Genomic DNA, 26,008 nt, shown 5'->3' on the forward strand with positions numbered 1-26,008 from the left:
AAAGGCCCAAACTCTTGTTACATTAAGTTCTGGTTGGTTAGCAGATGAACTGAACGCACTGTAGGTAAAATGCTGAGAAGCAGGACTGTGTCAGCTCACCACAGGTCCCTTGTTCTCATTAGAAACCTGTGGGGTTGTGCCTCCACTAATGACATCTGTACTAATATGACAAGGAAACCAGCACACACAAATAAATCACGCTCACTAATGGAACTGTCAGGGCAAGGAGAGTATGTAACGGAGCTGAGCTGCCCTGTAATAGCTCTTGTTTTCCCCGGAGAAGTTAAGTCTATGCCAGAACGGCAAGCACAGCAGAGCCACTCTCCTGCTTTGGGAAATGTTCACTCTCTTCCAATAGCACCTCAATTTTCTGTTTCAGTGTGAATGTAATACTAGTTCAATTTGCTGCTTTGACAGCCTGGAGACTGAAGGCCTCTGTATATCCACGGAACAGGGAAATCACAGCCCACAACAGGGCAAACGCCCCAGTCTGCCTTCTTTCTGTTCCCTGTTTAATGTGCCTCAAACTAACCTGGGGGTCCACGTTTAGGGGAATTCTGTCTCCAGGCCTATCCAATCCTTAACCTCCAGCAATTTGTGCCAATTGCGACTTCATTTTGGAGGTCAACACACTAGGAACTGGATGGACACTACCATCTTCTTTCACCTCGGTCACCTAGCAGCCATCAGACAAAGAGTAATCCTCATTTCTTCCAGTTTTTCATCATAAAAATCATCTTCGGTGCTGTTCTATTACACACACAAATGTAGGGAAGGGGAGACTCTCTCTATATATGGTGGAAAGCATCCTCTTCCCTCACTGAATTGGAGAGTGGGAATTTTCAGAGAGCTAAAGCCATGCTGTGGGGCATTTCTGATTTGTATTGCAGCCAAAGACCACATACATACACAGACTGCAAAAGGACTCAGAGATCTTTCTGGGTGAAGAGTGCTATAAATTAGTAGGTTTCCCTCCCACTGGAGTCAATCTGAGTTGTGCCTGCTTACACAAGAGTTTAAATTGGAGCTAGAACTCTGGAAAGATTCCTGTTAATTATTATGGATCCAGGCCAGCTGGGTGAAATTCAGTGTTGGAATAAAGTCGAGGGAACTGCTATAGTGGAGCTGAAGTGAAGGTCCAGAAATCAATGGGAGTTAGGCACCTAAATATCTGTGAGGATCTCAGCCTATGAGTCTTTTTGGACATCACAGATTCTACAACCAAGGCCTTATATGGTTTTCTAAGGTTTCATCCATTTGGGGGAAAAAGGGTGTGAGAAAAAGGCTGAGTTTATCTTTAAAAAATGTTCCCACCCTTCCCTCAAAAAGAATATGAAATTCCCCCTTTTCCCCTAGCACTCTTTATTCCCTCCTCCCTAGCAGAGACTGCAATATATAACACAGCCATTTATTTTCATGGTTTGGCATCCTTGAAGCTGGATGAAGAGTTTGGAAGAACATCTAATCCATTCTTAACATAGGGATTTAATGGAATCTGAATCTGGGTTCAGCCCTTAAGGAATCTGTATATGGTTTACTTTCTATAACATTCCTGCCTGATCTCCTGTTCTCTTCAAGCTTGAGAATATCATCATATACTGCACGCTTGGGGGGTGGAACAAGCCATGCAGAAATATTTATTCAGGTTGAAAGAAATTACGAGAGTACCAAAAAATGACCTGTTCCCCAAATAATTTAACTGTATGAACCTTGTCACTTGATCCCTGATATCATGCACTGGGGTGCAGGGATCATGCAAGTAGCAAAGAACTCGCTGAATAGGCTTGGATAGCAGTATATGGCAGCTTAGATTCACTTGGCCACAGTCTATCCAAAGTCCTTTGTTCTGTGAACTGGGACAGAAATCCCATCAGAAATGTCACCAAAAAATCTGTTCTTGTGTTTCCCTGATTTTAGTTGACTTGGAAATATTGTGAGAATCATTTCTGTTGTGTATCTGTAGTTCTCTTCCCTGTTTTGTCTGATACTAGGAATAATAAGAGTCATAATCAGAACGATAAGATAATGTTTTGCTTGGATGGCAGCACATTTCATCCAAGGATCTCAGAATGCTTTTGAAGTCTTTAACATATGAATTAACTCACTTACCTGAAATAGGTAAGAATATTATACCCTGTTTACAGTTAAATCAACTGAGGCACAGAGAGGCAAATTCCTAAAAATCACACAGAGCAAGTGGCAGAGCAGCAAATGGAACCAGGGGTTCTGATTCTATCTCTAACTACCAGACTGAGGTATGCGTTGCTATGTAAGTTTTCTGAACTTTAACCCTCAAAGCAGTGGCGTAGCTATGGGGGGGCCATCACCCACCCACTTTGAAAGCAGGTCCACCCAATCAGATTTTAAGCAATTCAGCCCACGTTCTTATCAGCCTCTGTTTCGCTTGTGCCACAAGACTTGTGCCCACCTGCGTCAACCACAGGCCCTGCCAAAAAATCAGTTCTGGCTACGCCTCTGCCTCAAAGTTGTTATGTTATCTGAACTGTCCATCTTCACACAGCCCAGTGCCTTATACTTCATACCCGGCAGCCCGGAGGACTACTAACGCCAGTCTTCAACGCCTCTCAGACTGTGGCGTAGTCTCCCAAGAGACGTGGGTAGAAGCCTATTGCTTGGAACATTTAGCACTAGAGTGGACAATACATTGGAGAACGTGCTGCAAACAACAACCCTGCATTAGTGGAAAGATGGACTGCATGACCTAGAAGTCCTTTTCCAACTCTGATTTCTGCGATTCGACAGTATCGCAAGCAGAGACCTGTCCAGCCAGCAGCTTTCCATGGAGAGGAGCAGAGTAGAGCTGAGATCGTGATGATCATCCCAGCTGTTTTACACTGCACGCTTAGTACATTCCAGCATGCAAAGGAGCAATCCAAAGAGACCAAAAAAAGTAAGCTCTGCTTTGCTAAACTGCCTTGACTGCCTCATGCTAATTGTCTCTGCAGCAGAGTTTATTATAAAGAACCAGGCCTTGGTGAAGTGCTGGATCATGAAGGGCAAAACAAAAGCCATAGCCTGGTAAATGAGAGCTGTGGGCACGGTTGGTCTAAACCATTTTGGAATATTTGAGAGCATCTCCCTGTTTCATTTATATACATTGATTGGGGCTTGTAGTATGTGGGAGGTTGGGCGTTTCACTTGGTCTGGAAATCTGAGCTCCTCCAGCTGGTTATAGTGTGCAAGTGAACCCTCAGCATTTGAGAGCTTGCCATTCTTGGGCCCCCACTGTAGTATAGTCATGAGAAACAGGGAGGAGTGATTCTTGGTGTGCAACCTTTTTGCCAAGGTTGACCTCCTACCAGGTGGAGCCAGCTGAGATCACAAGTGCATGGAGCAAAACGCTCCTGCACATCGTTATGGCCCAGCTGGACTCTGGAATAATGATCTGGATTTTGGCTGCTAGCAAAGGCTGGGAAAAATGTGAGCTCAGATGACATGACATTTTTACATTCAAAGATGTGGCTTGTACTGGATATTAAATAACCCTCTTTTTGATCTCACTTTTATTTAGTGGGCTAATAAGATGCTGATGTTACATTACCAAGTGCTGGTTGTTTACATAATTACCTTTGATTGCCTTTTGAAACCCTGCAAATTTAAATTCCAGGAGAGACTGACATTCTGTAATGTGCCATGTAATTGATTTCAAAATGCATTCCGAATTGCTGGCATTACCTGCCACCGAGTGTGCTGACCCCATTTAAATAATTAGTAGCAAAACCAACCACCAAATCAAGATAAGCAATTCCTCCTGTGCAGGTTTACCTGTGCATCGACAGATCTAATGCACTTTGCCTAGCCTTTCAGAGGAGGTTTGTAGTGCTTTGTTTTCAGATTTAAGTTTTGGCCCTGCCAGGACCTATGTCCAAACCCAAACCATGCATTTGTTCTAGTCAATATCTTTTCCTTTTTAAAAGGAACTGAACCTGTGGGGCCCCGTAAAAGCAGTGATTGTGGATGGGAGCCAAAACATCCCCTGTAGCAAAGACAAATAACTTTCTGTACCTTGGCTCTCAATGATCTGTAAAACTTTTATATCAGAGGGTTCAGTCAGTGACACAAAATCCTTAATGAAATATTTAGCATGTGAGTTGCAGATGTCACTAGTGCCCAACCGTGGACATGCCTGGATGATCCTTATGAAAACCCCTCTTAGTTGAAAACGACTGGCTTTTGAATCACTGCCATGGAAGGAGGAAAGTAGTTTGTGATCTACATCATAATGGGGGCATAGGAAGCCCTATGGATGGTCAAATCTTGGTGTAATTTAGTGGATTCCTCTGGCTAAATTTAGGACAGTCTAAATTTACATTACTTGCAAACTGTTTGGGTTAACTGGTCCCAATTAAGCCACTTCCTTAAGAAAAGGGGCTACTTAAACCAAACAGTCTGAAAGTAACTTACATTTATTTTTAAAAGCACAGTGTATAAAAATAAAAGACTAAAAATATACTTATTGAATTCCATTGTTACTATTGCTTTGGACTTTCCTTTGGCACCTTCTGTATTGAAAGGCAAGTGAACAGAATTTCATACCTGTTTAAACACCACTCTTGGGAGTGGCTGGATGTGTTTCCAGCTCAGCATGATTGTGGCCTCCTGAAGCATTTGTTGCCATTCACCAACATCCAGTTCACTTGGGTCTTTGCAGATGCCCCCACAAAGGGACTGTCTGTCCCCATTATCTGTGTCTCTACATGCTAATAGACTTCCCTCAGTCTGTTGGCTAGCTGTCACAGCTGGGTCTTGTGGAGCCCCAGGAACTGAGTTCTTTCCTTCCTCTTCCTGTGACAGTCTAAAGTGTATGACTCAAAATGACCCTTATGAAGCCCCTAGGCAGTCATGGGTGTGTTACATTACAGCACCATAATTATAAGTAGATACAAGGGCAGAGACATACACAGACTCCAGGGAAAGCAATAACTCCCAGTCCCATGCGTTAGCCACTAAACAGAGAAGTCTCTCTTTTGCAAGCTAATATAAACTACAGATAAACCGAAACTAAAGCCAGAGTTCCAAAACCTCCCTGAACGTCAAGGAAGTTCAAATCAGGATCTGAACATTGTAGCCAGCCCCCCATCTCCACAATGAGCTGAATCAGAACCCTGGATCTGAGAATTCTGCATCCATCTCTGAAGTTGGCATCTTGGGCTCAACATTAATCCCAGCCAACTTGGAGGCATTGGAGGACTGTCACCCAGGACTGTTTAGAACTCGAGAGGTTAAATATATGGGGTTACTGCATTCATTTGTTTGAAAATCCTATGCTCCCTGAGGAAACAGAAGATGCTACTCTGTATGAGGAGGATTTGTGAACAGAGAGATCCCGCTGGCTGTTAGTGACATTGTTTGGTTCTGTTTCAGGAGCCATTATCTGTCAGGTAATGACTAGATCCCAGACTGAGCTTTCTAAGAAGTCTTGTCTAACTGCAGGATGAAGCATATAGAGCACCGACGTCCTCATTCCAAACATTCTCTCCTTTGGCAAGCCATGCACACAGAAAAATATGCATTCTACCTGTTTGCTGCCAAAATGACTAACAGAGTCTGGCATGGGTTCTCATGTCAACATTACGATGGCTGCAGCCAACATGTGATCTTACTTATCAGCATTTTGAGGGGAAGCAGAATCAAGCCTGGGGCAAGAGCAGCCAATGTAGCTATTAGCTCATGCACAAAAACTCTCTTGTGGTTCACTGTTTGCCACTAGCAATGTCAGGCCATTATGTCAACAATAGTGTAATTCTCTGCAACCTATAGGCTGTGTGGTTTCTGATTTGAAGCCAGACTTCTCATGGGAAAATACGGTTTGACGGGAAAACTTTCGCCACTTAAAAAAAAAAAAGGTTTCAGTCCAGAGCAGGGCTGGTTTGTGTTTGCCATGCATTTTCCTGGTATCAATTGTTACAAATTTCAAATCTGGGAATTTTTTTTTAACATGTAATATGGGCCAAATTTTGTCAGTCTAGACAGAGTAACTGCTATTTTATATTGAATAACTTTTAATTTACATCAGCGAAACTGAGATCAGAATGTGGCTTTGTATCCGTTGCTCTTTTGTTAAAGCCCTTTGCACAACAATACCATATTTTAAAAAAGTGGTAAAATGATCTTACCCAGAGAAAATATTTCCCATAGTAACACTCCAAAAGACCACACGTCACTCTGCGTAGTGTAAATTTTATCAAAAATAGCCTCTGGTGCCATCCATTTAAGTGGTAATCTTGCCTAAGAATGAAAAAGATGTGGCAAACAGCCAGTTATTATTGTTGTTAATCTGCCCAGTAGCTAGGGGGAGTAATATTCAAGATTGGCATGACAGATCTTTTTCACTTACATCTCCTTTCCGTACATAGTCAGGATCTTTGTAAATATCCCTAGCCAGTCCAAAGTCACAGATCTTAACCACATTGTTTTCTGACAGAAGGATGTTCCTTGCTGCCAAATCCCGATGAATACACTGGGAAGAAATGCACACAAGTGAAATCAGAGGTTTTGCCTGAACAATAGGCTGCTAATGGACTAAAAAGCCTGGGTTCTCTTAGAACAGTGAAATTAAAATGAGCTCTTGTTGGGAACTGGGTGGAGTTGGAAAATGCGTGGGGGACCCTGCCGTAAATATACAGTCATATGATAGAAAGAAAATAATTCATCACAGGGAGCAAATTGAGAAACTTTGGTGGCTAGTCATTTCTCAGACTCTTTACATGTTAAATAAATCCTACTCAAACAGCTAGGTTCAGAACGGATTGGCAACCCCCAGTTAAATATTTAACCTTATGGTCCCAATTTTGAAAGGAGAAGGCCAATGGGCCAATACACCAACATTTGCAAATGAAATTACCATAAGTATAAATGCAAACTGAGTGATTGCACATATACCAATCTGCACACAATTTGATTTCTGTCTACTGTCATGGTAATCATCTGACAGATCCACAATTATCAACATACTTTTGCACATGATTCAGTCTCAAACTTCCTCAAAAACCTTTAGACTATGGACTGGTATGACACTGAGACATTCATTTGGCTGCAGGTACCAACAATTACTGGCAAGCTAAACTAATAGGGCTAAATTGCTCTGAAGTAATCAGAGGGATTTTTCTCCATTGCGAAAGGATATTTCCTTCCTGGAAGCAGGAGAGATTTTTTTCTATATCCATCCCTGAATTCAGATGATGTTGCCTTATTTGTCTCTGTTCCTTCCAGCTATGGTCCCATGTCATAGTAGCTGTGCTTCCAGCCAATGACAGGTGGAGACTTCCTTTGAAGCACTCTCAATGCCACTCCTTGCTTGACCAGAAGAATCAGTGGAGCTACAATCGTGTCAAATAAGTGCATGTAAAAGGAGAACCAGGCCCAATAATATACTTGGAATCTTTATCTCTAATGGCTCTGGCTCTATTAAAAATGTCATCTCTTGTCGTTTATTGGCTAACATATAAAGGCATAAGAAGGAGGAGTAGTGAACAAATAGAACTCACTTTTCTGGAGGCCAGGAACTCCATGCCTTTTGCCACTTGGAAGCTATAGCAAATTAGATCCTCCAAGGTCAGGGGTTGCTTATGCAGATCCTCACCATCTAGAAGAGACCACAGAAATGTAAGAACCCAAAGGGAGAAGGCGATATAGCTGAGAGACCTCTAGCATTAATCATGCCTGCCAATCCTGGAGAGCACATACAGAGGGACATTCGGGGAGAAAAGAAGGGACATTCATTTAAACTCTATCGGGTGAAGAGAGCTTTCTGGAAGGACAGATTGGCAACACAAACATTCTGCTAAAATTTTGCTGCCGTCCCTCCTACATAGAAGAAGCAGATGGTATGTGTGTATTTGTGTTTTTGCAGACCTTCTGTAGTGAGCATGAGGGGGAACGCACACAGTCTACACTAGCAGTGCTTTGCTGGCATAGCTATGAACGTGCTCCTACTGTGGATGGAGCTTCTACTGGTCCCAGCCCCCACAAGCAAAATAAGTTATTCCGGCAAAAGTGCAGTTTTGTTGGTATAACTGTGCCTATATTAGGGGCTATTGCCAGCCCCGCCATGCAGGTCACAAATCACACCTCACCCTACCCCAAGCTGACATAGCTGTGACGTTAAATGTGTGTAGTCTAGACCTGGCTAGAGTCTGCCATGACCTACAGGACTTGCCAACAAGCAAAGTAAAGAGACTTTGTAAAGTAATTGACCCTTGGGGCGGGGCTTAGTCAGAAACAATAGAAAGGTTTAAGACAAAGGACTCTGGAATAGGTTGGTTTCTTTTACCTTCTTCTTCCTCTTCTGAGTCACTGTAACTCTTATCTTCAATGAATCCTGAGCTGGCAGAGCTTCCTGTGCTGGCGACACTCTCAAGGCGCCTCTTGATCAGCTCCGTTAAATCACTATTGGACTCATCCAGACTTTTCTCTGCTTGGTCGGAGTTTTCCTGGGACTAAAAATTCCATAGAAATGATTTATCTTTGCGAAAGGCAGTGACCAAGCATTTCAGGGTATTTAGTGGAATGACAGGGCAAAGGCTGGGAAAGGATCCTATGGAGACGTCCCCATAATAAGTGTTTTGCAAAAGCACTTTTCAAACAATACACAGAGCGCTGCACTGCAATATAACAACCCCACCCCCCAGGTTAGGGAGCCACAATCACTACAGCACACAAACTGTAGTGGGGAGATGAGTAATTGTGGACAAGGACTTCAGGAAAAAAGCCTTCCTCTTACATGAAGTATATAGCCTTTCATTTTATTTAAAGTGAATTTAGTGATGTTGTATGGCCCCTGGTGCTTTTCTCAAATTTGGAAGCTCTAGAAACACACGAAGTCCGAGGATAATGGCCACAGGCACAATCACAAGTACAAAGTTTTATCTGTACTACAAGTTTTATTAAAGTTACAAGCAAAATGATGATTATGAATTGCCCATCTTGCAATTGCATGAAAAGCCAGTTGTTTATTTTACCTTGTTTGCAATAAAGTCCCCTCGTTTTCCTCTCAAGTAATTAGACAGATTCCCATATTTGCAATATTCTACAATAACCATCAAAGGACCTGCAAAGAGAAAGCAAAGTGAACTTCACAGATGTAAAAGTGGAACATATAACTAGAGCATTTCTGCGTTCTGGCCAGGGAAAGGCTCTAGAGAAAGGACAAAGTGTTTAACATTAATTCAGCCTCATGATTCCCCTTCTGAAGTAGGTAAATGTTATCATCGCCATTAAACAGATGAGGAAACTGGGGAATAGAGAAGTGAAGTTGTTTTCCAGGCTCACACCAGGAGTCAGTGGTAGAGGTGGGAAACTGGGAATAGAACCCAGGAGTCCTAGCTCTTTACCTGTCAGACAACAACATTAGGAATGTTCCTCATGTCTAGAAAAAGGATAGACCAGAACATACGATCCCCTGTATTATTAAATTCTTTTTTTTCCTGTGTGGATCCATTTAGGGGAACAGCCCTCTGGGTTTTCTGATCCCTGTGTAAATCTTTTTGTATTGTACAGGACTTCATACCAGTGGAGGCAACAAAACACATCTTTAGATCTGTCTGTGACACCAGATGAAGCAAAAGTTTGCAAAGATATTTGATCTGAAGGCTTTGGAAGCACATGGGGCATATCAGTTTCTTCCTTTCTTATTCCTGTGCAAAGTATTGTTTAGTTTGACATATTTGTTGATTACATACAACTACGGATATTTTTAGACATATTTGCAAGTGCCTTTGTGTTTCAGCCCAAGCCACGAGAGAATGAAATCTGCATTTCTGTGCAATTAGCCCTCACTGTATAGCTGCTGGGTTTAAGAAACCAGCTCACAAAATGCCTCAATATAGGGGAAGGTGAAGTCATCGGACTAGAATGCATGTAAACACCTATTATTATCCATCCTGAGTGGTCAGCCTTTCATCTTTGTAAGCCTTGTTCCATCTGGAAGCTTCAGATTCAGACTCCTGAGTTCAGACTTCAAAGGAAAAATGCCAAGAGCTGCATCAGGCCATTCAGTGAACATGCAAACCCTAAGCAATAAGCTCTTATCTGCATGTGTCAGAAACACACGCAGTGAGACTTGTGCCCTGGTGTACCTATTTGGCTCAGTCTGACATAAATAATTCTGAGACTATGGGATTGAAAAGAGGGTTGTGGGGAAGAGCTGATGGGGGAGCAAAGAGGGAAGAGAAACATTTTATTTGAAATCTCTCTACTATACATTAGTCTTTACTGTCTCTTCTGTATCATCATGCTGCCTCCACCACCACTGCTCCACATCACTAGGTTACTTCCTCAGACCAATGCTGGGTTCTTACAGAGCAAAGAACAGATCACATGGAACATTTTTTGAAGGAACTAAAGTCAAATCTGTCTAGTGGATTCTCGGAGGAAATGCAGATTCCGGCATGACTTCAAGTACCACTAAGTGCTTTATTCAAGCTTCTGAAATATTTTCTAGACACAGCATCTTCATATTTTAGTTCCTTATTATAAACCATATTAGAACGTGCATTAGTGCTAACTGCTTAACATCTGATGCTATGACAAGGTGTTTCAAAGCAATGTTGCAAGGGGCAGATATTGTTAAAATAATGTATTGTGCATGTTTAATAGGAGCAATTATCAAGAGTACAGTTACAAGCTATATAAAACTTCACAAGGAATGAGAAAGCCCTGTACTTAGAAATGGTATTTTAATGGAAATCTTATCCCAGTGTCTATCTTGTGCGCTCTAGGCTATTTTTCTTCAGTCTCCAGTGGCATTGTTCAAAAGCAAACAAACTAGAGCCTGCTCGCAGGCTATGTAGTTAGTGCTCTGTAATGCCATGTGGGAAACTTGGCTTCCCCAGCCATTCTCTTAATTCCCCAGGTTTTAGCAGTGACTTCTTTGGACAGCTAGTAAGGTAGCACTAAAAGGGCCTATTCACTAAGAAGGATGCTCTGGGTGGAGCAGGGTTGGGAAAGAGGATACTGAATGCTCCAACAGGGATCCTGAGGACCACATGGGGATGAGTACGCTCAAGCAGTGGATAGTCACAACAGGCAAAGCTGATCGTGTCTATTTACTTTAACTTTGCTGTGATTAGACTCGAAAAGGTGCAATCATTCCGGTCACATTAGTGTTCAGGTTAAGGGCTAGTGGCTACAGTTGCACGAGGCTTTTCTGGGCGTCTGGTTGTGCCAAGCCAACACACTGACATTTTACTAAGTACCGTTTCTCAGTTCTCTTTGCTTGATTTGGTAGGGGGCACTGCCACGATGGCTCACAATTTCCCTCCCTCAATCACAGCTCAGCGGTGCAGCATCAGGGACGGCTTGCCTCTTCCTCTGCATACTCGAAACATTTCAGATCCATGTGGCTGTCCAGTGAGATGTGGTTTGCTAAGCTGCTGGTCCCTTGCCTCAGCACTTCTGCAGATTTCAAATCTGTGGATTCCAGATTAGGGCACTATCTGCCACTGGCTGACTCCTGCCTGTTCCGCTGTGAATTTAAATGTCTAGTTTGGGGGATAATTTATTTCCTGTCATCTTGCCAACTACCTTAATAACATTTCTTTTCCCTTTGGCTCAGCAAGTAGCTGTTCCTTGGGAAAATGAGATCTTTAATGCCTCAGTCAACTACCAACGTGGGCACCATCTCGCTCTTTCGCTGTTTATTTTACTGTGGTTTCTTTTGCCCTCAGCCCGTCTCCCCCATTCTTTGCAGATTGTTTTCAAGGTTCATCATAAACACTGAATATTCATGCATAATAGATAGTACCCTAGAATTAAAAGAATAAAGCAAAGAGAGACAACACTGTTTTAAAAGGCAGCCTAAGAAGGGGTAGGCTAGTCCAGTATTTAGGCAGGAAGCTTGGCTCCTAGAGACCTGGGTTCAAGCCCCTCGTCTGCCCCAGACTTTTTGTGTGACCTTGGGCAAACCACTTAGCCTTTCTGCACCTCATATTCCTTTCTGTGAAGTGGAGATATTAGTACTTCCCAACCTCCCAGCGGAGTTGTGAGGCTAAGTACATAAACGATTATGAGGTGGTCAGATATTGGGACATATAAGTACCTTCGATAGATAGAAAAGTAGAGAAGATGAAAGGAAGGTATCTGTTGGGAAGAAATTCAAAAGCCATCAACTATACATGGTCAAATTCTGCCCCTACGCAACTTCAGTGGCCAGGTTACATCGTATTGTACGGGGCACCGGCTCATGTGTGTACGTTGCTGCCGTCTATTGTCTGGAAAGTTAGAAATGTGTGCAAAGTGTGGTAACAACACATAGGGATGGCTCAAACTCTCTCACAGAGCATGAGTCCTTATAGCTAACAACGATTCTCCTTTTTGCTTGAGAAGTAAGGGCCTATGTTTCTGAAGCAGAATCTCCTTTGTTCTGTCCCTGTTGATGGCTGCGGAATCACTACAAGAGCCAAGAGCAAATATTGAGCATGGTTTTGCTGAGCGTTTTGTGGGATGGTGGTTTCTCACCTCCTGCTTTGGTGCAGGCTCCTAGCAGGTTGACCACATTCAGATGGTGTCCTATGTGGATGAGGATCTTCAGCTCGGACATTAAAGCCTTGCACTCATTTGTAGTTGCACATTCTGCTTAAGATAAACAGGACAAAGCCATCTTTACACAACAGGATATTTTGAACACGACACAGAAAATCCTGTTTATACTTGAAAACAAAACCCACCCAGGCTATCTCTGCCTCTCAGGCTCCTAAACAGATAAGAACTCATCCGCCTGTTGTCCTTTTGTGACCCTTCTGCAATGGAATAACACTTTGCCCTTTGTGTGTCTCTTGTCTTCTCTGCAGTGACTTACAGTGGGTTACTGTCCTGCAGTAGAACCTCACCAATTCCACCTACATCCTGGAAGAACCTATGCAAAGAACTACATTTTGCAAATTTAGCAAGTGAACAAACACATCCAAAAAGGCCAGGCGATATAGCAAGAAAAAATGTTTTTGCCCCCATGTTTGTTGGTGATTGTAGTTTAGTAGCAACTCTTTGCAATAACACTTTACGGGATCTACTTGTCAGAGGTGCTCAGCCCTCACCATTCCAAGTAATGGGACCTCCAGTTGCCCACACATCTGAAAGTCAGGCCCCGCAGAGTGTGACTCAATGTACTCCAGTATTTTTTTGTAAAATAACCAAGTCTCAGACATATCATGATACCACACTGCAGTGCTGTCTCTGGTATTAAATCGTTCCTAACAAGTGGGCCGAGTGGCCATGTCTGTATTGTAACATATATGGCTTTGTGAAACACAGACTAACAAGATTCTGCTGTACTTCACAAAGTCAGGGGAGGAAGGATAGCTCTTGAGAACTTGTCTGAGTTACGTAGACACGTCCTTAGTGTTGATCCCAGTGCTGACACCATCTGTTTTCCCTACAGTTGGTACTTTAACTACTGACTTTCTACTATTATCTGTGTATCATTTTCATAATTAAAACAAACGAAACAAAAGGGGGTGGATAATGCTGGGTTGTTGTGTGTTTCCTCCCACTGCGTGCAGTCTGTTTCGGTGGTGGTGGGGGGTGTTTTAGAGATGAGGGAATAACTTGTAACAAATCATTTATTTTGAAACACTTTGCCTCTTCTTCTCTTTGCAGAATTGTCCGTGAACAGATTTCCCAGCATCTTTGCATTTCTTATGCCTCATAAAGAGATAAGTACTCCAAGCCTCAGTCTCCTTCAATTGGCACCAGTTTTAACTCCATTGACTTCAGTAAAGTTAAACCTGATCTACACTGCTGTGAGATGGGAACCAGACCTAATAATATTTAAATTGAACATCGTCTGAAATTCTTTATGACCATCTATTACATTTATATACTGCCTTCCATTCTTGAGCAGATATCAACGTGCTTCAGGGAATTTCCATATATGGTGGAATCACTGTAACGCGGCCACCTCCATGGCCTTCTCTTTTCTGAATGAATAGATCCTCGCCAGAGGTTCTAGTTTATTGCTGGCTGCATTCAGGGTGGAGATGGCGTCTTGGGCGGTGGTGTGGGGCCATGGTTGAAGCAGGAGGCTGCAGCGGCAGCCAGGAGGAAGGTGTAAGGCCAGTGGAGGCACTGTCAGAAGAATTATTGGGTAGGGTTAGCTGGGAGGCAGCCTGGGGGAAGGTGAGGCCAGAAACTGGGGGAAGGGGGTCACGGAGCTAGGGGAGCATTGGATCGATCAGAGGATTTGGGGAAATTTCAGGTTAGGTCTTGGAGAGGAGTGTGGAGGGGGAGAAACAACAGCAGAGGGACAGGGGGATCTAAAGACCCCACTGGGCCAAGGCAGGTCCAGAGAAGGTATAGAAATGTGGTACTGGCAAGCAGAGTGGATCTGGCACTGGGTGGGGTGGGGAGGAGGGAAGACATGGCTAGTAGAAGAACCAGCGAGGCAGCTGGCAGCAAAAGCCACAAGGCTGTGAGCTAAGGGAAGATTCTGCATCGTATGGAGTTGAAGGGGTTAACATTATCACACAGCAGCAGCTTAGGCCAGGGAGTGTGGCCCCACCCAAAGAAAATCACTTGTATATTTGAAAAAAAAAACCAAGTGACCAGTTAAAACCTACAAACCCATGCAACCAACATGCCAGATGATGTATTTATTCACAAACTGTCTGCAGAGGCCTTGTATGTAAATGTCATTTGAAAACAACATATGCTCCAAGTTCAGCGCCCCCCCCTCCGACTGGATAGTAAAAGCATTCCTTCATTTTAATAACTGCAAGAAAGTTGTCCCTAATTCACTCCCTTGGCAGCGCTCCTTTTCAACCCCGTGAGCTGTTCCACATCTGGAAGGGCTGGGACGAAGGTTTAGATACAATTTCAGACTATGCAATTACACTCTGTAATCTGTTTCCCTCCTAACCCCACGGACCCGGAGGCTGCCGTTTTCCTCCTCCAGGAATACAAGGCTCAATCAGCGGCACAGCGTGGAGCCCACTTGTCATTTCCCACACGTTGACATCCCCTGTACAGCAACTAATTGTTCCCATCTGGCAACCCACTCCCTTCCAAACACAATGAGCTCAGGACCGGTTTAGAGCTGAGAACTGGAAACCTTGTTACCCACATGCTCCCAGAGGAATTGTCTGAGAATCTCTGAGAGAAATGTACCTTTAAGCATTTTAACAGCGACGGTTTTGCAGGTTGATGATTTATCGATACCAAAAGCAGATGCTTCCACGACCTTCCCAAAAGCACCATGACCCAGTGTTTTACCTAGAGAAGCAAGAGTCAAGAATGAATGATCAGGGACTGATGATAAATTGCATCAGGTAAGAGAGAAACATGTATTCTCAGCTGTGCAAAAAATACAAGACACCAGAGCCCAGGCACAGCACAGAATAAAAGTCAATAATATATGTAAATACTTATGATCTGCATGTGATACAGCATGGGATATAGTTCCCAGAGAAAAATGGCTTTAAACTGGAGTTAAGGCTGATATAACATAAAGGTAAAATCATTACAAGCAATTATCCCCAAATCAACCCTTACCAACCCAGGAAATGCAGAGTTCAGGTTAAAGGCAGAAATCCAAAGACGTTAAGATACGGAAATGAACAGCAAAGGTACCTCCACTCTCCTACCCTGCAGTTATTGACATGTACTCAACTTTAACTTCACTGCAATGTAGCTTTTATTTGGAAGTGTCCTTGTTGTTTGTATTTAATTATTAAAAATGTTATATATGAACATTACACGGGAAACACAAAGAGAATGTTCCCATTTGGGTTTTTCCTGTGATGACTAGAAGATATATAGTGTGTGCCGTTAAATCTTTATTTTATTTGAACAGTTAGGGCCATGTTCACCAGTACCCTCTGACTGCTTTCAGCTGCACTAAGCAGACAGAGCAAACTGGCCAGTTTTCCCCAGCTCCTGCTCTCCATATTCCTCGGAACCCCTTTTCCTCCTTTCACACTTCCCTAACGCACACCATTTCCCCTCTCTCTGCTCCCACACTGCCCTGCACACACACAGCCCAGTTTCCCCCTCTCTCTTAGTCTCTAAATTCTCCTGTTTACCCCCAGTTTCTCCCTGCCCTCCCTGTTGAGTAGAGTTTGTTCAATGGGTAGGTTCTGAAAAGAATTAAAAAAGTTAATCATCATTTTTTGCCATTGTTTTTCTTAATGGAAAGTATTTTTCTTCAACAGGCTGAATAACATTCTTCTACAGACTCCTTCAAGACGAACTGCCTTCTTTCAAAATGTCTGCCATCTTCCGTGAGGGAAGAGGCTGGCTTCCCATACTGTCAATGCTGTCCAATACTGTCTTCCCTGAGGACACATAGGTTTCACTCCAGCTGAGAACAATAGGAAGTGGTAGCCGTTTTCTAAGGGCACCTTTAGCACCACTCCCATGGAGAACATTCTTTGACTCTGGAACCGCTGTCAATTCTCCTCCAAGGATGGAAGAGTATTGGCTGAGGTGTGGGGGGCTAGGGTAGCCACTGTCATATGCTATGGTCTGACATTCAGGGTCATAGGATATCACCATTCTTGACATTAATAACGCTTGTACTGCTTACCAAGCCGCAGCCGGTCTCTTGGGAACTCCCATTTACTACTGTCATATGGCAAACGGTCACACTGCTCATCAAGGGGCATTTCCTCTGGATCCATTATGATCGACAGGTATCCTGTTTTAATATCTGTGGCATCAGGCTAAAAACAGGAAAATAAGTGATTCACAGTATTTGTTCTGTGGTAGTAACTTGAGTGAGAGGTGTGCACAGGCTTAGGCACCAGGACTCTGTGAGTTCTGGTCCTGGTTCTGACACTCACTCTCATCTGTGGCATTTTTGGATACATCATGTCAACTCCATGCCTCCATTTATTCTTCAGTAAAATGGGGCAAATAATACTTATCTATGCCTGCCTTGCATAGGTGTTGAGTGGATTAACTAATTAATGCAGGTAAAATCCCTTGAAGATGTAAAGTCCCTTTATATTATTATTCTCTACATACATTAGTGAAACCCAAAACTGCGGGAAATCCTTGCGGGAAATCTTTGAGATCAAAGCTACATTTCTGAGTGCTTTGTTGGTCAGCTCTCCAACCCCTTGACAGCTCAAGGCAGCCTTCGCATCATGCTTTAGAAACACGCTTAAGTGTCAACATGGGGCTTGATTCTCTGCAACGCTGCCCCTTGTATTTCCATTTACTCCAACGTAAAAGGAGTGCCACGCTGATGAAAAATACTATTACAGGTGCCATTGAGGGGAAAAGTCTGATTTGGGTTCACCTTATGCCCACTTTACACTGGTGTAAATGATGACACAAGATCCACTGGGTCTAGCCCCTCTGCTATCCTGGAGACACACAGGAAAAACTTGAATGATTCTTCCCAGTTCTATTGTAAATGTGCTGAACACTCATACAAATTACAGAAGACCAACATTAAGACTGTGGCTTGGGCTGCATCCAGACAAGAGATCTAGTATCTTGTACCATATTTATTGTTTGTGTAAGCAAGAAAGAACAAACCTACATTTGATTTACTTTATCAAATGCTCTTTGGACCTAACTTAGGAGCCTCAGGAGAGAGGCCAAGGAGTAAATGAGACATGGAAACACAATGAACTTTTGTGGTTTGGGTCCAGCTCTAGAGAAAACAACAGACGATAATATCCTACAATACTGCATAAACCCGCGCTCCCTTCACTATCTACTTTTTAGGGAAAATCTTATTAGAGATGGGCTGAAACCAGAACATCATGGTATGGGTTTTAGGGTTTGAATGTCTGTCTCCAAACATGCTTTGATGCTTCTGAATTCATGTCAAATCCAAAAGAGGAAGGGGTTTGTTTTCCTGATCTGATTGGATGTTGACCAAAATGGCAGAAATTTCATAAGTACAGCTGATCTCATAAGATTTCAAGTAGTTAATCAAGAGGAATGTTGGCCTGAAATTTCATGGGAACAACTCATACAGGGTTGTCACCATGTGTCCCAGGCTGACCTCAATCTTCAATTCTGAAGTTTAAGTCTTAACTGGATCCAAGCCCAGAGCTCAGCTCTAGCCCCTTTCAATTCCAGGTATAATATGGAAGTTCTCTTACTTTTCTAAGTTTCCGGATGAAAAGGGTCAGAAGAAGCCAAAAAAGGGTAGCTGCTAGACCAGTGCAGACCAAAATGATAACTTCAATATTGGATTTTTCTTCAGAGCCTGTAAATTTAAACATATCAGATTTTAAATTCAGTGCAAAAATAAATGGCTAAATAAATAAAACTTATAATTCCATCAACCATTCTTCATTTCAGAAAAATGGCAGCCATGAAATGCCAGTGACATGTGGTGGGTGTCTCTTCATTCGCTTGCAGTAGGCAGTAATATAGCAAACGCCATCTCTGACCAAGGATTTGACACAGAGACTGTGGCTTGGCAGAGGTGGGTAGGATCTTTGCCAAGCATTCGAAGTACTGCACTATGGTTCTCAACTGTGAGATCATGAACAGGTGTCAGGGGTTGCAACCATTCCTATGGCTAAGTGGAAGGTGATCCCAGTTAGCTCTTGGCTAAATAGGAGGAAAATTTAAGGAGATTCCAGTATGAAAAGGCTGAGACCCTCTGTATTATATGATTCCCCATGAAACAGTCAAGTTATATTGACCATACCTCAGCTTGGGTAGCATATGCTATGTCTCTGATAGAGTTGTTATCAAGGTGCTCCAGACATGAAGACTTAATGACCTGCTTCAGGTCCTACATCTTTATGTGACCATGTAAACTTCCTGGAACCTCAAAGGAAATTCAATTTGAGTTTTGAGCAAAGGATTAAGCCAGCTCCCATTTTATCCAAGCCTGTCCTGTGTGTGTGTGTGTGTTAAGGGGAGGGGGGGAGGGGACTGAAGGGGCTGCATACTATCTTTCCCCTGACCCTCCCACAAATAATTCTTGCCTTGGGTGGTTTGAATTAAGATGATGTAACTCATCACCAGCCTGTTTCACCAAGCATGCGAGCTCACCTTGTATTTTAATAAACGCTGATGTGCTGTCGTGGCCCATTTCATTGGAAGCCTTACACTCATAGAGACCTTCATCGTCTTTTTTGACTCGTTCGATGACCAGGGTGTTATTTTCCATGGAAACGCCTGTGTTACGGGGATATAGTTTCATTTCATTTCAGAATATATTTGCCAAGAAAGAATGTTCACAAAGAGATACGTCGAAAATGGGCTCACGGGCCACAGCAGCCCTGGGCTAGTAGTTCCAGTAGCAGCCAGAAGAGACCTTTTAGTGCTGTATGTTATATTCACCTTTGTTTGCCGTGGGGTGTTGCAAACCCCTCCCTTGCACCTGCTCTCAATGCACTTGTCATGTTAACTCCACAGTGACAACTTTGCAGCCTCTGCAGAACAGCTGTGTTTTATTCATGCAACCTGATGCTGCTCCCATGCACATCAATGGGAATGTTCAATGGGAAGGGGGCCTGACTGGGCCAACTCCTGCTCTCAGCTACACCTGCAAAGCTCAGACTGGACAATGGCTCGAGGAACCCACTGTATGGATCAATTTTGCATTCACAGGAGGAGTTGAAGGCCCTAACGGGGCCTTCTCCAGCTTCAATTTCTTTGATTCGGTGACACACAATTCCAAGCGAATCTCTTTGACTAAGAATATGCCATTAGTAGAGCAAGGAAAATACACTGGGCCTTGAGTCCAAAGGTTTTAAGTTTGCAGGGTGTTCTGCCCATGAATTCTGTTGTTGTTAACAAGAGCTGTGCACATAACTCACTGTGCACTGTGCTGAAATATTTACCCCGAGGTGTTTTTTTTCATATATTTTATTTATGTGTCCATTGGTTGGATGAGTTACATGCTTGTCCTCTAGAATTATTTATGAAATTTCACTAGCTGCTAAGACTTTCTGCTCAGAACAGTCTGATCTGAATTATGGATGATTCTAGATTTCCTAACCCAAGAAGCAAAATTAAAGTGAGAGGACCAACTACAAACACTGGTTGCTCTATGACATAAAGGGCATCTCAGGATAGAGAGGCCTGGAAAGAATTCCAAACTCAGGCAAAAATTCCAAGCCTATGGCAGCACTGCACGTGTATGTGTGCTCGCTGAGCTGATAGCAGATTCTCATCACTGTTTTATGCTGAGGGAAATAGAGAAACAATGTATTATGCCCTGCAGCTATCCAAGGGCCTGATCCTTAGTGGAGACGCTACCATTGATATCAACAGGCTCTGAATCAGACCCCAAGAACATAGCAGTTCAGGCTCACATTTTTAAATACTGCTTAGAAAGTGAATATGTGCCCCCCATTTTGTACACTCACACAAAAACCCATCTTGAACACGCATGGTGGGCAGGCAGCTGGATGCTCAGCTCTTGATTTCCCTTGCAAGTGTCAGTTCTTCACGTGCTGAAAAGGTATGTGGCCAATTCTGCACACACAAGCAGCGGCATGTGCAAAACCGGGCACATAAAATCAGGCACTGGGTTGAAGCTAGCTGGCACTTTTGGCCCCTGTAATCCCATTTGCAGACCACATCAGCAGTCAGGTGTAGATAATGCTGTCTGAGTCATTTGCAGCATCCTGGTTTGGTAGCATTTGGCACTCACCACATTCTGCTGTTAGCAACTCCACAAAAGGCAGTGGAGAATCCAGCCCCAAGTGAATTGCAAGCCTCTTTACTGTTTTTTTCCCTTTTATGCTGCAGCGTTTCTCCACACTCACCTGAAGCAGGTGAAATGGGATAGCCATTTTTCCACCACACAATATGAGGCACTGGGGTTCCATTTACTTTGCACTCCAGAATGATCTTGCCACTGATGTTAACCTCCCGGTCCGTGAGGTTCTGCATAATATACGGCATTGCCTTTGCTGCATTCACAAAGGAAAACAACACACAACCAGTCTTAGGGCAGGTGTATATTTAAAACGTTGCAGCAACGCAACTGCACTGCTACGGCTGCGCCACTGAAGTGCTTCAGTGATGATGCTGCTACACCAACAGGAGAGCTTCTGCCTTCTGTGTTGTTAATCCACCTCCATGAGAGGCGTAGCTATGTCAACTGGAGAAGCCCTCCTGTCAACATAGCGCTGTCTACACTGGGGGTTATGTCAGTATCACTCATTGCTTATATTCATTTTACACTGGTGTGAATGACTACAAAAGGTGCAGGGCACCAGAGAACAAAGCCCAGAATACATTGTAAAAACCAGTCTGAAACATGGGGAGTAGCAAGTGCACTAAGGATTAAGAGGAGGATCCAATATGTGCAGAATCTGAAAGGGAAACTGAAATACTTCCTGGCTGGTTTTATATGGTGGAGGGAGGAATGTTTTTGGGGGAGTGTGTTTGTGTGGCATGCTCTCCAGATGAATTTCTTCCCAGCCACTACAGACACCAGAAACTGGTACCTCAGAGAAGGACATGTTCAAAATCTCAGCTCTTCTACATGTGTACTAATAGCCTCGTTGTTGTTTCCCTCCCCCCCTCCCCCCCAGCCACTGTGTGTAGGCGTCTGTGTAGGTGGAAATCTGACAAAGTGAACAAAAATATCTGCAAGGGAAAAAGAAAGTGAATTGCTTGAGTGCAGTGTGCTGAAAAGACTCAGTGCCTCCCTGCCTGGGTGTTCTGAAAGGTGGCGAGGGCACTAGTTATGGGTGCCAGGCAAGTACAGGGGATGACAGACGGAGTCAGACTCTCTTTCCCTCCCTTGGGCCATTGGAAAGAGAGGAGTGATCCATTGATTTAATAAGTCACCAAGGCACTGCCCAAGCAGGCATCAGAATGGTGCTAGCTACAGCTGTAGTGGGGGTGGGGATTTTTTCTGTGTGTATGTGTGACTCTCATGATAATGTCTCTGTCTGCACTCATCAAGGACACCGCATTGAAACTGCTAGGAACAGCTTCACTTAAACATGATTGTAGCTAGCACACTGTGGGCTACCTGAGAGGTTGGGGCTTACTGCAGCATGCCTGTCGCTGTCTGTCTATCTTAGTGCCTAATCGCCCAGTAATCTGAGTGCAGAACTGAATTTAGGGGTCACAGTCAAACTTCCTGTAAATGACGTTGCTTTCCAGCTACTATTTATTTAGGGTCTTCCCCACCCTCCCCTTCTGTGCCACGCTCTGTGTTCTCCACCAGAAGACAGCTGAGAACACCAGAGGTCTCACAACCCTTCTGCAGGTACCTCCTACTTCTTAGATGTCTTAGACCTGATTGCCCTTACGTACGCCAGTATAAAGCAGGAGAAACTCCACTTTGGGAGTTACAGTGGGCTTACACTGGTGTAAAAATGGGATGAGAATCTGGCCCTTTGTCCCTAGATATCCAGAGAAGCCAGGGACCCTGGGCTCTACAATATTTATTGTTGACACTAAATTTAAAGAGATGGGTTCTTGGAGGCCAGCTACAGAAAAAAACCCCAACCTGCTGTTGTTTTAAATGTAAAGAGTGAATACCACTTGATTACCTGCTTCTGTCAATGTACTTTGCAATTACATTTGATGGGTCTAAATCTTATTAATGTTCCATGTGACCCTGGGGATCCTCATGGCAGGTAATCTCATTGGATGTTTTACCAAGGCATGACAGAACTTGGGTGGGACACTCTAGGAACTGGCTGGTGGTGTTGGCAATAGATGGTGCTGATTCCTCTGAGTTAGCACTAAACTAATGCCCCAGCATGGTGTTAGGAACACACGTTGCTGCCAGAGTTGGTGCATATGATGACTGAAGGTCCCCCCAGCACTTCTCACTGGAACAGGGGCTGGTGCCCTGTTCAAATGCATTTTCAGTACCTCACTCTGCCAGCTGTAACCAATTCTCCACTGTAGTTCGAAGCGGCCAACCTATCCTAAGCTATGGGTTTGTATTGCCTGTGCACTGTCAAATAGCTGTGGCGTGTCAGGAGGGTGGAGTAGATGGGCAAAGCGATTCCTGTATGTACAGGGCCATATCCTCAACCGATGGAGATCAGTGTACTCTGATGGTTTACCCCAGCTGAGGATTTGGCCCAATAACTCATTTGTAAATGAGTTCGTAGAGCTCTGCAAAGCCATTCAATGAAATGCGCTAGATGTACAGACGTCACTGTAGTCAACTGTCAACGCAACAGAAAAACACAGACAGGGCAATACATACACCTGCCGCTCCTAAGGACATCAGTGGGAGTGGCAGGTGCTCAGCACCCCGGCTAATCGTACCTGTAGTTGTTTCCTGTCAACAAGGCCTACCTTTAACGTCGAGCTGGGTGCGCACGTCAGTGCTGTTGTACTGATTCTGAGCTTCACACGTGTACAGTCCGGCGTGTTCCTTTGTGATGTTACTAATGGCCAACGTCAAGGAAATGGAGTATCTGTCAATTTGCTCCTGCATAAAGCAGGCAGGCGCTGCCTGTGAGGAGGGGTAATACCATGCCAGGTGACTGTAGATGTATTTGGAGGCCCTGCAGATCAGTTGAACATCACTCCCTACGATGGTGGTGACCTGTGGGTCTGTCTCCAGACTGAGTGGCACATCTAGAGGAAAGAGAAAACACACCTGGAATTAAAGCACAATGGATAGGATTTGCGGCTGCTTGTTTTCACCTTTAGGGCCAAATTTCAAAGACCAATGTGATGGGATGAGCCAGAAAAATTCACCCCCCAAAAATCTGCACTTGTACATGCAAACAGGCATGTGTGCTTGCAAATTGGGTAACTGTGTGTCCACTGCCTGCCATTATATAAGCCTTTGGCAATTTGGCCCTGAGTGTACTAAGAACTACACTATCAGTAATTAACAAATTCTACACATAATTTTTAGTTAATGAGCTGAAGCTAATGGAGCTAACTTGTAATAAGTGAGATTGCTATCCATGCAGACTGATTTGTGTGCATGGGATTCTTTCCTCTGTCTGCAGTCAAAGCCACAAGATACTGTTTTATCAAAGTAAAGAAACCCACTCATATCATTATTCACAGGTAACATTGTCTTTCTCTACAATTCTATAATCTCCCCAACCCTAGAAGCCTCCTTTTTTCCCACTATGCCAATATTTGTCTTCATCACACTGACTGGATTAACTGAACAGATGATTTAAAAAACTTTGCAGCCTTAACTTTTAATAGACCCAAACAAAGAAATATCAGACTGAATATGTTGAATTGCGTTGTGTTCCCTTGTGGTGATGGGTATGTGATAAGAGAACAAGATCATCTGCAGAGTCGAGATCTCCAAGGGATCAGACAGGTGTCCATCTAATACCTCTTGGCATGTCTTCTATTGTACGTCGCATTACCCAAACAATGGCAGTATTAAAGAGGATTGCAGACATAACACTCCCCTGCCATAGTCCTTTTTTGACTTCAAAACTAAGCTCAATGTGACCAACTCTACATGTAAAGTTGGAATAGAATCTTTTAATGATGTTAATTATCTGAAGAGAGATTCCATAAACCCACAGAATATGCCATAGGATGATCCTGTGAATGCTGTCAAAAGCCTTCTCAGAGACTATGACATTTATGTAAAATTGTTGTCGCCATTCTAAGCATGGTCCTATTATATTTTGTAAAGATCTGATCTGTGCATCCATGCCTTTCAGAAAACTGTCTTGCTCTTTTCTGAGAACACTGTCAACTGCCTTTGATACACACTGCACTATGATCTTACACAACACCTTACTTGGCACAGATAAAAGTGTAATACCACACCAGTTAATACAGTCACCGAGAGCTGCTTTCTTTGGTATCTTCATTATAACCCCATTGGTCCACTATATCTCCACTATAACCCCATTTGGGTATTGATTAAAGGCCTCCTGATAATTAGGATGTAACAGACAGAAATTTGGGAATGACAGAATTTAGGGAAGGAGAAGCAGCTACTATATTTACAGTGTGACAAGCTCCAGATGTATATTTCTAGTTTTTTAAATAACATGGCGCACATTAAAAGGATTAAAAGCTTTCAGATAGGTCTCAAAATGTAAGTTGTAAAGGGGAATCATCATCACAAGTGGCGAGGATGCCGGCTTTACATCTCAGCACTTGGGTCTTTTGCACTTGTGAAATGAAGCAAATGATTGGGGAGAGAATTTACAGTCTCAGAACTTTAAAGTTCCATTTGTTCCACAGAGTGAATTCCTCTGAGTAACTGCGGGGGGAAATCTTTCCTTCCTGCACAGTGGGTGGAATTCTAAGGCTTTGGCTATGCGCTGTCTTGTGTAGGGCTGGGAGTGCTAGCCGAAAACCCACTCAGAGGCTTGAGGCATTTCCTGGGTGAGTCTTGAGTTCTTTTTATGCTGTGCCTTTATCCAAGCTATAATCATAAAAGACTTTTTCAGTTTTCTAGCCTCCCAGATGAACTTTTCATGTGCATGCTTTTCTACCAACTTAACATTCTAAGAGCACAGTGCTGGGTTGTTTTACTTCCCATTTCTTCTGCTGACATTTTTTATTTAGCATCTTGAATATTTTTAACTGGGACTTCTGTTATTTTCTTCCATCTTATTAGCCTTTCAAGAAGCTGTGTCTGCTCTGATAGAATATTCATTGATTTTTGGGTAGAATGGAAAGGAAAAAAAGCCTCTTTCTCTCTCTCTCTCCCGTCTCCTCCCTTGTCTAGGGAGGAATTTAAGCTTTGAAAGAATGTGAAAGTTTAGTCCATCTCTAGACTATGATGCTTACACAGTCCTGAACCTGAGATGTGATTAATGTTCTCTTTCAGAACAGACACACTATTTTATAAGACACCTAATAAGTCTCCTATAAGAACCAACCATGTGGCCTTTTCTCTTTTATCAGCAGTCGCTGCACATTTGTCTTCTGTATTGTATTACAGGCTAGTAGCAGCAATATTCACTCTAGACTGTGTGGGATTCCCTAACAAAATAGGGAATGCACCATTGGGGGAAGGTAAAATGTCAGCATAAATCAAAAGGGAAGTCTGGTTCCATTTGTATTTACAAGGAATTAATTGGTTTTAATTTCCTGTGCTTTGCGCAATAATCCATATAATTTAAAACTTCTGCTGTTTCCCAAATTCCAT

The 26,008-nt window shown here is 43.3% G+C and overlaps 1 protein-coding gene across 3 annotated transcripts in view; it reads right to left on the minus strand.

Annotated features, from left to right (window-relative positions):
* The window catches only part of LOC137153177 (vascular endothelial growth factor receptor kdr-like), a 168,116-nt gene that overhangs the window by 25,349 nt on the left and 116,759 nt on the right, over nucleotides 1-26,008 (minus strand). For all 3 annotated transcript variants that reach the window (XM_067548279.1, XM_067548280.1, XM_067548281.1), the window contains 12 exons: nucleotides 23,212-23,496; nucleotides 20,703-20,849; nucleotides 18,979-19,104; nucleotides 18,072-18,178; nucleotides 16,538-16,673; nucleotides 15,121-15,225; nucleotides 12,478-12,591; nucleotides 8,982-9,070; nucleotides 8,294-8,459; nucleotides 7,509-7,606; nucleotides 6,359-6,481; nucleotides 6,138-6,249 (listed from right to left, as the gene is read on the minus strand). In XM_067548279.1, the coding sequence (XP_067404380.1) occupies nucleotides 6,138-6,249; nucleotides 6,359-6,481; nucleotides 7,509-7,606; nucleotides 8,294-8,459; nucleotides 8,982-9,070; nucleotides 12,478-12,591; nucleotides 15,121-15,225; nucleotides 16,538-16,673; nucleotides 18,072-18,178; nucleotides 18,979-19,104; nucleotides 20,703-20,849; nucleotides 23,212-23,496 (1,608 nt within the window). The remainder of the gene's footprint in view (nucleotides 1-6,137; nucleotides 6,250-6,358; nucleotides 6,482-7,508; nucleotides 7,607-8,293; nucleotides 8,460-8,981; nucleotides 9,071-12,477; nucleotides 12,592-15,120; nucleotides 15,226-16,537; nucleotides 16,674-18,071; nucleotides 18,179-18,978; nucleotides 19,105-20,702; nucleotides 20,850-23,211; nucleotides 23,497-26,008) is intronic.

The sequence above is a fragment of the Emydura macquarii genome, unplaced genomic scaffold, assembly GCF_026122565.2.
Source record: "Emydura macquarii macquarii isolate MOO-44397 ecotype Brisbane River unplaced genomic scaffold, CSIRO-AGI_Emac_v2 contig_1253, whole genome shotgun sequence".
In the NCBI taxonomy this organism is placed as follows: domain Eukaryota; kingdom Metazoa; phylum Chordata; order Testudines; family Chelidae; genus Emydura; species Emydura macquarii.